This window comes from Hydractinia symbiolongicarpus, chromosome 2 (genome assembly GCF_029227915.1).
Source record: "Hydractinia symbiolongicarpus strain clone_291-10 chromosome 2, HSymV2.1, whole genome shotgun sequence".
Taxonomy (NCBI): domain Eukaryota; kingdom Metazoa; phylum Cnidaria; class Hydrozoa; order Anthoathecata; family Hydractiniidae; genus Hydractinia; species Hydractinia symbiolongicarpus.
This window is the reverse complement of record NC_079876.1, coordinates 17,207,297-17,224,582: the sequence shown is the minus strand read 5'-3', so window position 1 is coordinate 17,224,582 and position 17,286 is coordinate 17,207,297. Positions and strand designations below refer to the sequence as shown.

Below are 17,286 nucleotides of genomic sequence, written 5' to 3'. Positions count from 1 at the left end.
TTCCATAGTGGTAGGAGAACTTCTGGTGATCGCTCGAAAGACTAGAAGAATCTAGCTTGTAAGTTGTTTTGTATTTTCTACGATTTTATTTATATGCGATTTGATGGTAGCATCATCTTTCATTAGTATTCCAAGACCTTTGGTTTGTGTTGATACTGTTGTTTTGTACCTTGACTTTGACTTCAGATCTAGGTCTTTTCCGTACTGCAGGAGTTCAAACTTTGTATTGTTGAACCTCATGTTGTTTTGTTTACTCCATTCGTAGACTGAGTTTACTTTCACTTTCAGAGCTAACCATCATTGTAAGTCTTGTATCATCTGCAAAGCTTGAGAGTGATGTGCCCTTTACAGAAAGATCAATATCCTCCATAAGGATAAGGAAGATGAGCGGTCCAAGCACACTTCCTTGTGGACGCCAGAAATGACTTTTGTGGTGCCTGAGTGGTGACCGTTTACTGAGACGTACTGGGTTCCTTTTTTTAGGAAGGACTTCAGACATTTGAGTAGTTTGCCTTTGATACCTAAGTTTTTTATCTTTTTAAGTGATATGCCTATATCGACCTTGTCAAACGCTTTTGCGAAGTATTGCAGAGTATTTGTAGAATATTGTGGAAATGGTGAAGAAGCTGGCTCAGACATGACCGTCCACCACGAAAACCATGTTGGGAGCTGTTGAACAGGTTATTTTCTTCCATGAATGACACAATTTGATTTCGGACAACCTTTTCAAAGACCTTTATGATGTGAGAAGTTAGGGCAATTGGGCGGTAGTTTTCAGCTTTGGTTTTGCTTCCACTCTTGTGTTTTGGTGTTAATATAGCACTGGTTAGTGTGTCTGGAATGGTTACTTTTTCAAATGATTTCGTTCAAATCAGCTTCCTGATTGTTTTTCACTTCCCTATCTCATCTGACGATCCGAGGATTAGCAGATTGATTTATTCGTCTAATAACGATTCCTTTTCTTCTTTTGTTTTTAGTAATTGTAGTGTAATAGAGTGCAGAAAGGAACTTCTTCATTTTTGAATAAGTAGTGTAGCGGAAACTTTTGTCGGTAACCTAAGGGGTTGGGGTGTGAATGAATCGGGATAGGTGGGTTTTCATGAGGTTTGAAATGGGGGGAGTTAAATGCCTTTGACTTTCCCCTGTCTCAAAATATTTTTAACTGTTATACTTTGTGTTGTCCCCCTACAGAATTGGATTATTGTTATATGCGTATTAATATATGCGTATTATTTTTGTTACTTACACTGTTTGGAAGAATCTTTTTGAAGAATTCTTATTTCATTTTCTTAGTTTCCCAAATGCACTTTTTCCAATTTGAAATTTTGTGCTGTCCCCTCCTCTTCCGACAATTATGTTACAAAGAGTAAACCATGCGAATGCTCTCCCCCACTTGAATCTTCACAAACACATTTCTGCATCTATTTTCTCCCTCAATTAGTATTTTAAAAACGCTTTGAATTATCATAGAATTATATATTTAAAATATTATAAATAAATACAACCTAAAAATAACAAAAATACATCTTAAAAAGCTTTCTAAAAATATCATATGCATCTTCAAGATGAAAATGTAGCAATAACTCGTCTCATGGATCTCTGAGAAGGAGGGTAAGCGGCACAATACAAGGCAATACTTTGTAATACTTTTTAAAGTCATGCAACAAATAAAAATAGATGAAATATTGTCGGAATGTTTAATATAAGTTTATATATCATCATATGTAAAAAAAACAAAAATTTGTAATATTAGATATACTTGAGGCTAGGTATAGGCACCAAAATAACAAGCTTGGATTTTTTCCCTCACTTGTGTTTTCAAAAAAACTATAAAACCAAAATTACAAGAATTAACGTTACAAAAAACATCAATCATTCATCACCGCCGTTTTCTTTGTCCTCCACCGACATCATTCGAATTTCTCTTCTCAGGCGAATGTAAAACTTTAACACCTCAGTATGAGCCTTTACACAGTTCGGAGTGATGTCAAGTACACGCAGTCCGTCCAAACTCTTCGCCCGGGAGAGGGCCACGTAGGCTTGACCGTGTTCAAACACACGAGACAATGAAACTTCACAACAGTCCAATGTTAGGCCCTGTAAATGAAGATATAACGAAAGGACGTAAGCGAATTACATGACACAAATACGTTGTATTGTTACATTATTAAACTCTGCTCTCCACTAGACGGAAAATTCCGCGCACATAAGAGAATCTTACGGCAATCAATTAACATTTGATCGACAAAAAATTCAATCAGTCATTTAAAGGCATAAAACACAATGGAAGACCAGCTTAGGAGAGAAGACAAATTGTCAACTCCTCCTACTTACTGCACCAACCCGAACTTTACTCTGAACTTTAACTTCTGGAAATTAATAAACTCTTAATTTGAGAATCTGGAATACTACTCGACTCGAGTATTTTAATCAATAATACGCATGCATACAGGAAATATATATTATTAGCATAAATAACAAAGAGAGAAACGTTTTGTATTTGCATATTTTTTAGACGTATTGTTTAGAAATAAAAAAGGGAGAACAGCCTACACCCTAAAAAACAAAGTGGTTAAATAAGACGCTCTATTGTAGTCACATGGGCAGTGGACCCCACATATAGGTAATACTCTCTTATTATACTTATTATTTGCTCAACCCTTTTCAAATCCAATAATCGAGCTACAACGACAAATTCGATTTTTCAGCTTAGTTTCCAATAGCATAGTTAAGTAGAGAACGAACAGACCGATTTTAATGAAACTCATATTTACATGGATTACAAATGTTATCGGTAACCAAGTTGGTCTTACAGATTGCCAGGGAATTTCATAAATAAATTCCAGGTGAATTCAAGGGGATTAAAGAGAAATCTAATAATATGAGTTTTGAAATGTACAACACAATTACGCACCTGGCTTTTATGAATTGAGATAGCCCAAGCTAACTTTAGTGGTATTTGAGATCGTGTGACCACGCCACTATTTGTTTTAAATGGAAACTTTTCCCTCTTCATAAGCAATTCGGAACCTTCAGAAAACTTTACAAATGGCATCCCTGTGAAAAGATGAAAGCAAGTGTCTAATAGGTTTACAAGCTGCCGTGTGTTTGACTACAATAAACTTTTTGCCGTCTGTTTGACCACATAGGAAATTTTTGCCGTGTCTTTGACCACATGTTACGTTCTCCATAAAAAGAACGCTTTCATACCAGACGTTTTCTTTCACAGGTTCAGTTGTGTTGCGTTTAGTTTTACCTGGACAAGAGGTTTGCTAGCAAAAATGTGCCCTGACTTTTCGCGACATCAGAATTTCATCTACCCTAGCTTTCACCTGATTAAAAATTGAATAAAAATTACAACAGTATGAAAACAAATTTTTGATGTTTGTTTTATTACACAGCCAGGTAACGTTTGGAACACTAAACAAAATTGATAATCACAATTTTCTTTCCTTAATAGCCATAGAAATAAAAAATTATCAGATAAGAAGAGTTACCATCTTTGTCGGCTGCGAACCTAGTTACCACTCCTCTTGCGCCATTCACAAGACCAACAGCCACGTTCAAGTTTCTCGTCAGCATAACCTAAGTTGTAAAATATGTTTGAAATAATTGCATGGGATATTTTATGTGTGGATGCGTGTTTGTTTGTTTGTTTGTTTTTTAAACATATTCCTTCCGTTACGCTTGCATTTTTGGTTAGACAAATAAGATAGAGTAAAGGCTCGTTTCCATTTCACTGCATTTTCCGCTATAGCGCAAAAAGCTCACGAGCTTTTCAGATAGCGCATGCGCACTAAGATAAAATCGCTAATTTTGTCAAAGTGCACATGCGCCAAATGAAAATCTCGCGGGCTTTTTGCGCTATAGCGGAAAATGCAGTCAAATAGAAACGAGCCTTTAGTATGATTTCAAGTTCTGAGTCATTCAGAAAGTTTTAAATACGTCTTTTATTCCTATATTTTTCTTACTGAAGAACAACAGAAAGCTTTAGAAGTTTATCTTTATAGATCTTGATTAATACGCCCAATAAACAAATACAGTCCTCCCATTTTTCCACCATAAATACAATGCAAGGTAAACACATATCTGGTAAAACAAGACAAAAATAACTTGCAACATCCATTACCTGGGCACCTTCTTTCAATTCAAGTTTATAAGGAACTTGTAGACTCTTGTCCATTTGTGTGCTGTATGCTGTCTCACTGTCGGTGGCATAAAAAACTCTTTTCTCACCCTTCAGATTGGTCATTTTTATGTTGTTGATTTCTTCCACACTGTCTTTATGAGTACACAGTCTTGTCGGTTGGATTCCACATTTCTCAATTTGGTGGTGACGTGTCTCTAACAACTTTTTGTAGATGTGTTCTGGACATCTAAATTTAAAAAGACGTTTACATGAACGATTTTATTGACCGTTTAATAATAAAAAACAACGCCCTAAATTATCGTTCTTAATATCGAACCCTTTTTTAGAAAAGAATTGATAAGATTTGAGTTTTTTTCTAAAAAAAAAATTGGGAAATCGAGGTTTGCTTTTTAATCAAAAATGGATGGAAGCAAGGTAACGTTGCTGAAAGGTGAAAACACAACATATAGGCATATAGACTTTTTCATAAAGACTAGCCGGGGTAAACGCCAGAAGTAAAAGTGTAACCCAGCATTAAAAAGGCTGTGGAGCAATTAATAAGAACCGTAAACTGTGCCACACATTCAGTTGGAGCACTCTAGTACAGGTATGCAGTATGTCGTAAATCTGGTGAAGCGCACAGAGCATTATGGTATTTCAGGTATAATATATTTTCCAAAAAAAACTTGCCTGCATAATTAGCTTAGTCTAGAACGCTGTTTTTACCCCGTCATAGTAAAAACACCTGACCAAACTTTGTTATTGTTTAGAAGAATCTGGGCTGCGCACTTAGTATATACAGTTAAACAATGTCGCACATTTATGTAGGAACAATACCTTTTTATAAAAAACTTTATCGCAACTTCGGTTAAGCAGAAACACAGGAAACAGCCCGTCATTGGACTGGACTGTTTATAGGCGTAAATACCCTTTTCCCAAAATCACAACTTCAATTCAAATAAAAACACACAAAACAACCCGTTGTGAACACCAGGTTGAACATTTATTACAGGTAGGCATATAGCCATTTTTCAAAAAGAACTTTATCACAACGTTTAAATAAAAACAAAGGAAACAGCCCATCGTTACTGTGTCCAGCTAAAAAAAATTACTTTGTGGAATATGTTTTCATGACAGTAATAAAATGTGTAGTTACTTAACTATATTTAGCTTCATAAAAATTATTGAATAAGAATTTTGTTGCAGCTAGCTAAAAAGTGCCTTTGGCCACTTTCACTTTTTAGCCAGAGATATGTCAAGAGCTATATAGCTAGCTAATAGACAAACAACCCCAACATAAAAATAAATATTGATATACCAAACTGAATAAAAGGAATGGAATAAAAACGGCTAGGTATAGCTACAGTACAGTCCACAGTAGCTAGGTTCAGCAGAATGCTACCTCCAAAATCAACGTTCCTAGCTAAGATCTTAAAATTGGTTTAATTAAGATTTATACATGGCAAAAAAATGTGATAATATATTTATCATATTCCTATAGAGTTATGTGATGAGCAGCTATCCTGAGAAATTTAAAGGGGTGAAGCGTTAAGGTGTATCTAAGTGCTTCAAAGAAAATGGGAAAAGATTGAGAAAAGATAGTGTAAAAGCAATGTAAAACCAATCTGTCCTCGTGGCCTCATGGTTGCGATATTCTGGTGAACTATGAAAGCCCCGGCCTAAAATTAAACGCCAGGTTGCGCAAACACATGAAACAAATAAGGTTTCTGATTGGTTAATGAAATTAAAGTCCTGTGCAAAAGGGTTGACAGGCTTTAATACTTCGAATTTTGGATTATGGTAGAAATTGCTGTGAATACAATAAATGGAGAATTTTGCGGTCGAAATTGCTCCAAAAAATTAGTGTGGATACAAGAAGTGGAACATTTCGCAGTAAAAAATTGTTACGCCTACATGAAATGCAAAGATTGTGGTAGAAATTGTTGTGGGTACAATAAATGGGAAAAATTTTGCATTAGAAATTGTTGTGGATAGAAGAAATGGAAAAAAGCGAATCACATGTTACACAAGATCAACAAAATCTAAACGAAAATCGCCCTGAAAATCACTTATAGCAAATGCAAAATGTGTAAAAGCCAGCCATAAAAAATCTTGTGCTAGAAATAGGACTTAATGTACTTACTTTCCAACACGAATATACTGCAAAATATTGACAAATTCTTGATCACTTTGGCGTTTCACGTCTGTTAGCTCAAACTTCATCTCAACACAGGCTGACCAGCACTTCGACTAAAAATGAAAAATAACAAACATAAAAAAATGGAACTCGGAACGCAAACAATATGCAGAACTAGAATAGAGCAACTTTGTATTTGATTTCATTTCAAACCTGAAAAGTGTAAACCCTTTAGGAAACCTAGAACTTTTTGAAAATACAATTTCATTGTCATATTTCGTTTAAAATAAATAAAATGTTTATTTGCTTTGTTCATTATAATATTTATTTGTTTTGTTTCTGCATGATGGTGCATTTGGCAGTTTAACATTGCTATAATAATACCATAAATTTACCACGGTTTGGCACCAGCATTTTAGGTTGGGCAATGTCAAAATTCTTTGTACACGATACAAAATCCTAATAAATTTTTTTTTATAAAGAAAGTTTAATAAAGTAAAAAGGTGCAAAAAAGTTCAGCCTTTTTTCATTTCATATGACGCAAGGTTGTAATATTTTTTTATTCAAGGATTATTGAGAAGATGTTTTTTTATTTTAGTGGCTCGCACAAAAGTTGAGCTAATGACAGAGAAAGTTTATAGGACACAAACAACATCTTAAATCATCTCGAATCATATTTTAAAAATCCTAATGACTGATTCAAAAAGAAAAAATTGGTTAAATTTCACTACACTGGCTGAATTCTGGTGAAATTTTTATAAAAAACTTTTAAAAAACAGTCACATTTTTACATATCAGAAATAATAGAGGACATCTGCAAAAAATAATGCCACACTCTTTGTTGTGGAGAAATAACGAAAATGTAAAGACAGTGCAATTTAGCCCTTTTTTTTCTTTGTAACTTTTTTAATAAGCACTTTATAGCTCTTCTTGGGCTATAAAAATGATAATGAACCTCGATTTTAACCTAAAATACTCCCCTACGGTGCACCCTTTTATCAACAACTTTAAGTTAAACCCCACCAAAAAACCCAAAAAGAAGAATTTATTGAAAATAGGCCTAAAAATATCAACATTTCAAAACGGAGAAGATCTCTATTAGTGGACAGATATTACTGCACCAATGGTGTCTAATAATCAGAGAGGCTAATAATGTCCATGTGTGCATAAAATTGATCAAGGGCCAAGACAGAAGGTGATAAACACAAATATAAACCTGAAAACAAAAGCTTTTTTCTTGAACTGGTGGCAGTTGCAAGAAATCACCACACAGAACCAGTTGAATGCCACCAAAAGGACGATCATCCTTGCGGATAATTCTTGCAATCTATAAAACGGGTAACAATTAGCTAGTCAATAATGTGGGTATAACAGATCAGAGAAAACAAGATTAATTAACAAGACTAGTCGATAGCCCGTGGAAAAATCCACGGGTGCGCCCATCCTTTTTATACCACTTAAGCTTACCCCGGTGTCGAAACGCCGGGGTAAGCCAAAGTGCGATCTGACGTTTAACACTCTGTGGAGCTCTCAATAAGAGCCGTAAACTGTGCCACACGATCAGGTGGAGCGCTTTAGTACAGGTATACAGTATTTCGTAAATTAAGTACACCATTATAGTCTTGCGACTGTAACATATTTTTCAAAAAATATTCCCTGCAACGATAGCTGAAATAAAAACACAGTTTACAAACAACAGTCGGGACCCCATCATAGCAAAAACAATCAGTCAATATTATTTTATTTTGCGGAATAAATGTTTGTGAAAGGTAAAGAATTTATCGTGACACTGGGCTAAGCGCTTACCACAGTTAAACCGTGTTGCACAGGCATATAGGAATAATACGCCTTTGGAAAAAACCTTCTCACAGACTCTGTTTAAAAAAACACAACAGGGCTGTGCGGTTAGTCCAGGTAAACATTGTTGCACATCTGTACAGGTGTGATTACCGAGAAAGTTTGAAAATGAATTGTCACATTGGGTTGACCCCTTAGTACAGGTAAACCACGTTGTAAATGCGCATGGGCTTAACAGCCTTTACCAAAAACAACAGTCTGTTGTTAACACTGGGCTAACTGCTTAGTATAGTTAAACAGAGTTGAACAGGCGTATAGGTGTAATACCCCTTTCCAAAAAAACTTCATTGCAACTTCGGTTTTAATGAAAACACTGGGAACAGCTCATTACCGGTTCAGCTAAAATAATCTGTCAGTCATTTTATTTGCACAAAAAGTTTTCAGGAAAAAATAACTTAGCTAACTGCATTTATAGCATAACACTTATTGTTTAACAATATTGTTGTAGCCAAACTGCATTTTTATACTCTTACTTCTAGCCAAAGATAGGAGCTAGCTAAATGGCTACAGTCTCAACACAAAAATAAATGGTGGAATAAGTAAGGTTCTAGCTAGCTAGCTAGCCTCAATCTTCGTTTCCTAGCCAAAAATCCTAAAACTGGTGCGTTTAAGATCTGTACGTGACTAAAAACAATATATTTATCTTAACATTTTAGAACATACAAAAAACCAATATTACGAAAATAAAAAGCTTATAGAAGACACAAAGGTGAAACAGACTTATAAACAGCACTGAACTGACCTTCTTCTAAAAACTAAAATGGCCATCATGTTTCTTCGTTGGCATGTCTAGGCCGCGAAAGTCTTGATTGGTTTTTCAAAGAATCAGGCGTTTTGATTGGTAAACACGTGCGAGCGGTCAAAACAAAGTCAGTTAAACTGTCAGTAAAACCATCCTATTTGTTTTCGGTGGCTCCTGAGCGGAATCGGCGATAAAGGTCACGGGGGTAAATTATTATTAAAAAAGGCGCTTTTAAATAATGAATTTATTTTAATCACCTAATTTGTTTTTTAAATTAGAAGATTATCAATTAAATTAATTAAATTATGTAAGGAAATAAATTAATTTTTTGGGTTTAGTTCAATTAATTATAAAGTTTTCTATTAAACAACCCCCTGTTTTCTAAAAATTCGCGGAAAGATCAAAGGAATATCGGTAACCCTTTTGAACAGACAGACAGACGACGGCTATTATTATAGAGATTAACAAGATTAAAGGGGAAATCTCTATAATAACACGCCAGTTCTGTCTGTCTGTCACTTTTGCAAAGTGGATTATATTCTTCACTATTTTCTTTGATCTATTAGTATATTTGATCTATTAGTATATTAAATTAGGAAAGCCATTACAGTGCACTTAAAACTTTGAGGCCAAATAAGGCTTTATCGACTAGTAAATATATAAGAGAATAAAAGTTAGTCCTCCTTAATTTTTTTTGCTGCTTTCTGAACTACTTCGCTGATTATTGATCCAATAACAGGTAAACTACTATCCCAAGCTATTTTTTTGTAGTAAAAGCAAAGCTGAATAAAAAATAGCAAGCAAACCGATAAATAAATAAATAATGAAAACAACAGACTATGCACGTTAAGTTGCCACCATTTTTCTTTATATTGGTACTGTATCTATTTACGCTGATGTGTTTCGAATTAGAGAAAACTGCGCCAATGTTCACTGTGACTGTTATAGAGTGCTTAGCTTTAAGAACAATGATCAAAGTAAAGCTACTGAAGCTATATGAAGATCAAACGTTTCCACAGATACTGAAATTAGGATGTCCTAACATGCCCAAACCAGCTGAATATAGGAGAGTCACAGGAAGACTAGAGAAGAAAGTAAAAAAATAATTTTTTTATCTAACATCTACCAACCTTGCAACAAAACTTTAAACGAGGAACAAATAATTATTTGCGACACCAAGAAGTAGATTTGTAGTTACTCAAGCATGTCAAACTTCAGCCTGGAACTAAAGATATAGCAAATATTTTTCTTGTAGAAGAGGGAGAAAAAATTACATATAGCTATATAGCTTAAAGCGCAAAAACATTAAAACTCGACACAACGATTTCTGTGAACAACACTTTTATTTTCCAAATCTACATGATGTATTAGCTGCTGTCATTGTTTTCAGAAGAAACTTTTGTCGTTTTTGGAAAATTCGCAAAACTTTATTCCTGCAAAATATTCTGCTTTCTCTGAACCGCGAAAGTTTTATTTGCACAAAATGTCGCAATTAGAAATGGTCTTTCCCACAATAAGCAGGTCAGTGACAAATTAAAATCTTGCTGCGTATCGTTTTTTAACCAATCAAAGCCAATAAAAAAGAATGGAAAATAGGGAAAAATAAGATAAACTCGTTTTATTTGCAAAATATCTACCCACGATTCCATTTAAAGATTTAAAACATGGATGATTTAAATAAAGCTGGCTTACCCAAAAACATATTCAGATTTTATTGGGTTAACTTGTAAAAATAAGTAACAAACTAGCCGGGTAAACCCGGTGTCGAAACGGCGGGGTAAGCCACAAGTCAAGGCGTGAGCCGGCAGTGAACAATCTGTGGAGCGCCTAATAACAACCATAAACCGCGCCACACAATCAGGTGGAGCGCTTTAGTACAGGTATGCAGTATGTTATAAATCAAGTAAAGTGCATACATCATTATAGTTCGACTGAAACGTATTTTTTTTAAAAATAACTTTACCGCAACGATAGCTAAAATAAAAAGTTTACAAACCGTTAATACTCCACCATAGCAAAACAATCACTCAATATTATTTTATTTTGAAGAATAAGTTTTTGTGAAAGTTAAAAAAATAAATCATGACACCAAGCTGAGCGCTTAGTGAACTGTTAAATGATATTGCACAACTGTATAGGGATAACACACTTCGTCTCGCAGACTCTGTTTAAATAAAAACACAAGAAAAAGTTCATTGCTAACACCAGGCTGTGTGGTTAGTCCAGGTAAACAGTGTTGCACACTTGTACAGCCGTGATTCCCAAGAAAGTTTAAAGGTGAACCACCTGGACATGCGCATATGCATAACAACCTTCTTGAAAAAAACAGTCTGTTGTTAACACTGGACTAACGGCTTAGTACAGTTAAACAGAGTTGAACAACTGTAAAGCCCTTTTCCAAAAAAACTTCATGGCAACTTCGGTTAAAATGAAAACACAGGGAACCTGTTTTTACCCCTCCTGCTAAAACAATTGCCCATCCATTTTATGTTCAGAAAAAGTTTTCAGGAAAATAATAAAAGATGTAGCTACCTAGCTAGCTAACAGCATTTAGCATAAGAATTATTGCTAAGAATATTGTACTAGCCAAATTGCATTTTTATATTCTCACTTTTTAGCCAAATAGCTCAACATAAAAATAAATTGGCTAGGATAAAGTGCTCTTATACCATGCAGAATAGTAATAAGTTAGGCTGTAGATGGCTAGCTAGCCAGCAAAATCTTTGTTCCTAACCAAAAATCCAAAACTTGTGCGCTTAAGATCTGTACGCAGCTAAAAAACGTGTCAATATATATTTGACAATATATTTACATTGCAAACAAAGAGAAAACTAATATTAAAAAAACATAAAGTTTTTAGAAGATAAAAAAGTCAAACAGGCATACAAATCTTCCACACACCGACTACTTTCAAAATCAAAATGGCCTTCGTTCATTTACCCGCGAAGATCTTGGATTGTTTTTAAGAAACCAAAATGGCCTTTTGTTCATTCACTCGTGAAAATATATTGAAATGTTTTTTTAAGCGAAAATCTTGGAATCTTTTTGGTCGCAAAAATCTTTGATTGTTTTTAGAACAATGCGTCGTGATTGCTATACTACGCGCACGCGGTCAAAACAAAGTCGGTAAAAATATATCGCATTTGGTATTGGTGTGCATTTTAAAAGACAGACGACGGCTATTTTTAAAGAGAAGAAGATGTAAATAACAGAACCAGGGTGGCCAAAGTTATATAGAATTAATTTGATAAGTACAACAAAAACACTGAAGAGATAAAAATCACTCAATTTTGTGGAGATTTTAATTAACAAATAAAAAAGTTTTTTCCGACATATACTGGCCAATCACTTTTTTAAAGCATGGCAATAAGAAATAATCACTAAAAAGACAAAAGAAGAAATTTTAGGAGGAATTATTATTTTTTACAAATTTTACGTTATTTAAGAAAATTTAGATGTGACCACATAAATTATTATTTATAACCAAACTGTTGCTGAAGATTTTAAACACATATTTTGGTGGGCTGTCTGCAACACATTGTGGGTAGGTAAGTACAAACACATGTTAATTTGGTCAGATATCTATTCAATCTGTCTTTATTAAAAAAAAGGGAAGGAGACATTTAACATGTTTAAATACGAGAACTTGAAAATAAACCTATAACTGATGCATCAAATATATTAAAATCAAGCTAAGCCAACATAAAGCCAAATTCACAAAAAACAATTTTTTTGCTTTTGTTATCATGCTATGTTTTATCTGCTAAAAAGTTTGTGTAACAAGTCATAGAGCTTAAATTTCAGTACTTTCAAGGACTTTTAAAAACACTAACAAAGAAAGATTGAAAATTTTTGAGAAGAAGTTTTTTGAATGTAAAAATTTTTACGTTAGTAAAATATCGTTGCTTGTTTAAAGTATCAAAAAGGTTTGAACATATTGATATTTTAAGGTTGAGAGCATCACACAAAAAAAGAACTTCATAGATTATATCGTACATACGCAATGCAAAGGGGTCAGAGTAAAAGTCTACAGGGGTGTGGGTGGGCGTTGTTCAAAAATGAGCAATTTGACGTGTACGTACTTTATGGATGTCCCATATCTATCAACATTAGAAACATTATTAAAAGCAACATAAGTAAACAAAGAAAGGTAATACATAACAAAAATAACCTTCTCTAGTTTCTCAAAAAAAGACGAGTCCACCATTGATATTTCATCTATGATCAATGTGCTACATCGTTTCCAGTTGCGAATGACTGATGACCTGGATGCAAGTTTTATGCACTGCTCAATTGATGCCTCTCCGGAACCAATACCTATGAAAAAGCCAAATACAATGACAAAACAACATAATTTAAATAAGCCTAAGATTTTTTCCTAATTACAACCCCTGCTCACCCTACTCAGCTTCATCCTAGAAGGTAGGCTTCAAATGAGTAATATAAAGACAGCTTGCCAAAACTTGCCGTCTGTGGCAAAGAAAACAGCCTTGCAGTTGTAGTAAGAGAGCGCTGTAGGTCACTTTGATGGTAGTTTTATTGCAATAATCATGATAAACCATGATATAACATTTTCTTTAATTTTAGCATTCGTTGATTCTTAAATTGAAACCTGCAAGTCATAAAAAGCCTTCACAAACATTTTTTTCACAATAAAACCAAATATATTTTTTGTTACATAAATATGATCACTAAGAAAGTAATGATCCTCAGGTTTGAAAACGTTATTTTAAGCGTTGGTATGGTTGTCTTTTGAAGAAAAATAAGTAAAAGATTAAGTGATAATTTTCATGATCCATCGTTATTAGCCATTAGTTCAACTTTGGGTAACAATTTAATTTTTACATATAAATATTAATATCAATAATATCATAAATAATATAAATGTTAGTTTAAAAGTAATTGAAAAGTTTAATTTCTTCTTTGTGTATGGGTTGAAATTTTCAGCCGTGAACATTGCTGAAACTTGTACCGTAAATGATCGATTAAGCCCCATACTCATGAATAACTCACCCTACAGAATAAGCCCCCTCCCCCAAAACCCATTTTGACAAAAAAGCTCCCATTCATGAATAAGCCCCATTCAAATTCACAGTAATTTCAATGGAGTTGATAGGGACTGAGAAAATGATTTATTTTGCAGGTTGAGGTAACCTAACATTTGTGGTTAAAAAATCCAATTCAAAGTTGTTGTTTTTTACAACTGCTAAACAAGTCAAAAGATAACCCATTTATCCCAGATGCAGAGGAAATTATTGTAGCTCCCTTAGAGACGATTGTAGAAAGATATGTTGTGATTATTGATATCGTTGTTTTTATTTTTTGCACATTAAATTATTGCATAATTTCATAAGCCCCCTCCTTCTCCTCCCGAATAAGCCCCTCCCCTACAACTCATTTTGACAAATGTTCTGCATGCAAAACAGCAACCCCTGTGCGGTATTAATTTTTCCAAATTTTATAAATTTTTTATATATTAGGATTGATTCTTGCAATCAAAATTATCGAAGCCTTGGGCACGTGATTTATCCCTGGGTGCTTATTTCTTATTGATAGGCCTGAGTAGTTTCTCATGAAGTTTTATAACAGTGTTCCTAAACAATTAATTCAACATACCATGAGCTTGAGAAAGAATTCCAAGATAATTCATATCCTGGATTATCCTTGTTTTTTGACTTTAATTTAGACTTAGGTTGTTCTTGGTCTTGGACTGTTCTTACTTGTTTTTAAGCGCATATGACAACTTTTACAAAAGGTGTATAACCATACCTGCAAAGGAATGCAACGTCACACCACCAATTTGGCAAGCTGCCACGCCTGTGCTTGCTGATGCTACTGTACCTTCTGGTGGTAAAGAACCAATAATTTTTTTCAACAAATATGACTTTCCAGTGCCTGCACTTCCAGTAAAAAATACATTGTACCCCTGCCTGACGGCTTTTAATATTTGAGTTTGTTCCCCGGTTAGCTTTCCAGATAAGTTGACTCTTTTTTTGACCATTATTGAACTGTCAAGTTGCGAGGAAGTTATTATTTCTTTTTGCATCTGACCCGGGTTTCGTCCAAGTTTAACAAGTTGTAAAGGCTCAGAGTGTAGTTTCTTCCGTGCATTACCCTCAACACATTCCAGTCCTCGTTTGGTAACTCTTACTGGCGTAATGTCAGTTGATTTTCTTTTCAAAGGCAAAGACTGGATTGGACTTTTCAAATTAGTACGGTTCTGAAATTTCTTTACATCATGTACTGTTAATGGGCTTATGTCTTCAAAGGCTTTTGCAGCTGAAGAATATAGTCTCATTCTATCTGTAGCGTTAGTTGACTGAATTCCGGTTTTAATTCTAAGCAGTTTTAAAAATACCAATAATTTTTCTGGAGGTGCATTAGAAAATAAGATGTTTTTATTTAATTTGGTAAATAGGAGAGTTGCCTTGCCTTCCTTGGCAAACCGTTGTAGAATTTTAAAATCTTTGAGAATAAACGATTCTGAATTGACTTTTAATACGATGTCACGTAGTTCATCTCTTCCAATTTTAACATATGACTTGGCTATGTTTTTCCTGTTGCATAGTTGACCCTGTTTATTCAGAGATTCAATGATTGTTGTACAATCAAGTTCACCATAACATTCCATACCTATACATTTTGTCAAAATAAAAAATATGTATAACTCTATATATAACTCTCTTCGTTTCACATTTTATACGAATTGAAACGATTATGATCTTTTCTAGATCGTATCATTATTTTTTTAAGTTTTTAAGTTTCGAAACCAACTATGACTATAAATTTGATCCCATTTTTAAAAAAACTATAGCCACTTTCATTTCTCCAGCGAATTACGTCAACGCTTTTGATGGGTCTTAAAACGATCTACGGCAATCCTTGGCAGGAATGTGGTGTGTGATCGCACACGCACATGCCCTCACACGTCATGTTTGAATATTCCTGTGCGATCTTCGCACGCCAAAAAAACACTAAATACCTCAGGCGTGCGCTAATTGCACATCAAAATAAATAATATATATCTGTTCAATGAAGGCGTAGGGAAATAATATATAGTGCCGATCTCGAGTAAAGCTACACATCTTTGAGAGTACAAGTACAAATAAATGCGAGTAAAATAATTCAGAGTGAGAGTGCAATGCGAGTCTGAGTAAAATAAATGAGTAATCTTTTTAATAACACGAGTACGCAATAATTAAACTACTTGCAAGTAAATCTTTAAAAATATATCATGTTACTTGTGAGTTATATTACAGAAAAACATAAGACATTAATTTTAATTCACCATTTAATTTTTTTTTTAATTGAGTTGCTCTTTTTAAATTAAAAAAAAATAACAAAATAAATTTTAAAGTTCAACTTTTTCATCTCTTACTTCTTTAAATGCCTTCGCTACTTTCGTTATATGAAATCAATTCCAGCATGTTCTTTCGCAAGCACAAAGTCAGCATGATATCTAATTATAGTTATGGTGATCAATTCCCACATGCAGACTTTGCTTTCTGAATATTTTTCAACAAACATTGCTTTATAACTCAGACAACAATGTGTATAATTTCAAAATATTGCCATAGAAACAGGACGTCACAAAGCTTGTTATCTTTTTGCTTTTTGGAGGATCTTTTAAGATCGAAGCAACAATAATAATGTGAGGGATTTTTTTATAAAAAAACAGTTTAATGTTTAATGATATATTTTGAAAAATCTAAAAATAAAAATTATTTACATCTAACAAAATATTTACAAGAAAGTTATTAATTGAAAGAGTGTTATGACTGTAACATGCATGTTTTATAATTTTTCTTCATCCTGTTTCTATGTCGTACAAATTTGTTTTTGAAAATAATGAATAACGAACGCATTGCACATTTTAGTTTCGTCACAACTAATTACCTGCTTTTCAAAACATGGCAAAATTAGTGTTGCTGTATACGAGTTCTATTATTACGTATCATTTTATTTTTAATACGAACTTTTTGCATATTATCATATTACAAGTTTGTATAAAGTTTGTATCATTCAAAATAAAGTACGTATATGTAGTTCGTATCATTTCAAAGAAGTTCGTATAAAAATTTTCTTATACAAAGTTCGTTTATTATTTATAATTGGACTATATCTATAGTCTTTTTTTTTAACAATTATAAAGTTTGTTTCGTTATACGAACTTCGTTTATTTGAATTGGACTTATTATCTAAGGTCTTTAGGGATAGTCTCCACGGCATCGTAGAAAGCAAAAATATTGCCGTAGATCGTTTAAAAATCATGAAAATGGCATCGTAGAAGCTAAGACATCGTCGTAGATCGTTTAAAAAACATGAAAACAAGATCGTAAAAAACGAAAAGATCTCCGTAGATCGTTTAAAAATCATGAAAACTGAATCGTATAAAGCGAAAAGATCGCCGTAGATTGTGTA

General features: G+C 33.7%; 1 protein-coding gene across 1 annotated transcript; it reads right to left on the bottom strand.

The window, feature by feature from the left end:
• Window positions 1-1,461: 1,461 nt before the first annotated feature.
• Window positions 1,462-15,580, bottom strand: LOC130629727 (ATP-dependent DNA helicase PIF1-like). Its single transcript, XM_057443057.1, has 8 exons — window positions 14,635-15,580; window positions 13,037-13,182; window positions 7,483-7,593; window positions 6,273-6,379; window positions 4,130-4,376; window positions 3,498-3,585; window positions 2,915-3,057; window positions 1,462-2,097 (listed from the first exon to the last, which is right to left on the bottom strand). The coding sequence occupies exons 1-8, from the start codon at window positions 15,494-15,496 to the stop codon at window positions 1,873-1,875; spliced, it is 1,929 nt and encodes a 642-aa protein (XP_057299040.1). The 5' UTR covers window positions 15,497-15,580; the 3' UTR covers window positions 1,462-1,872.
• Window positions 15,581-17,286: the final 1,706 nt, after the last annotated feature.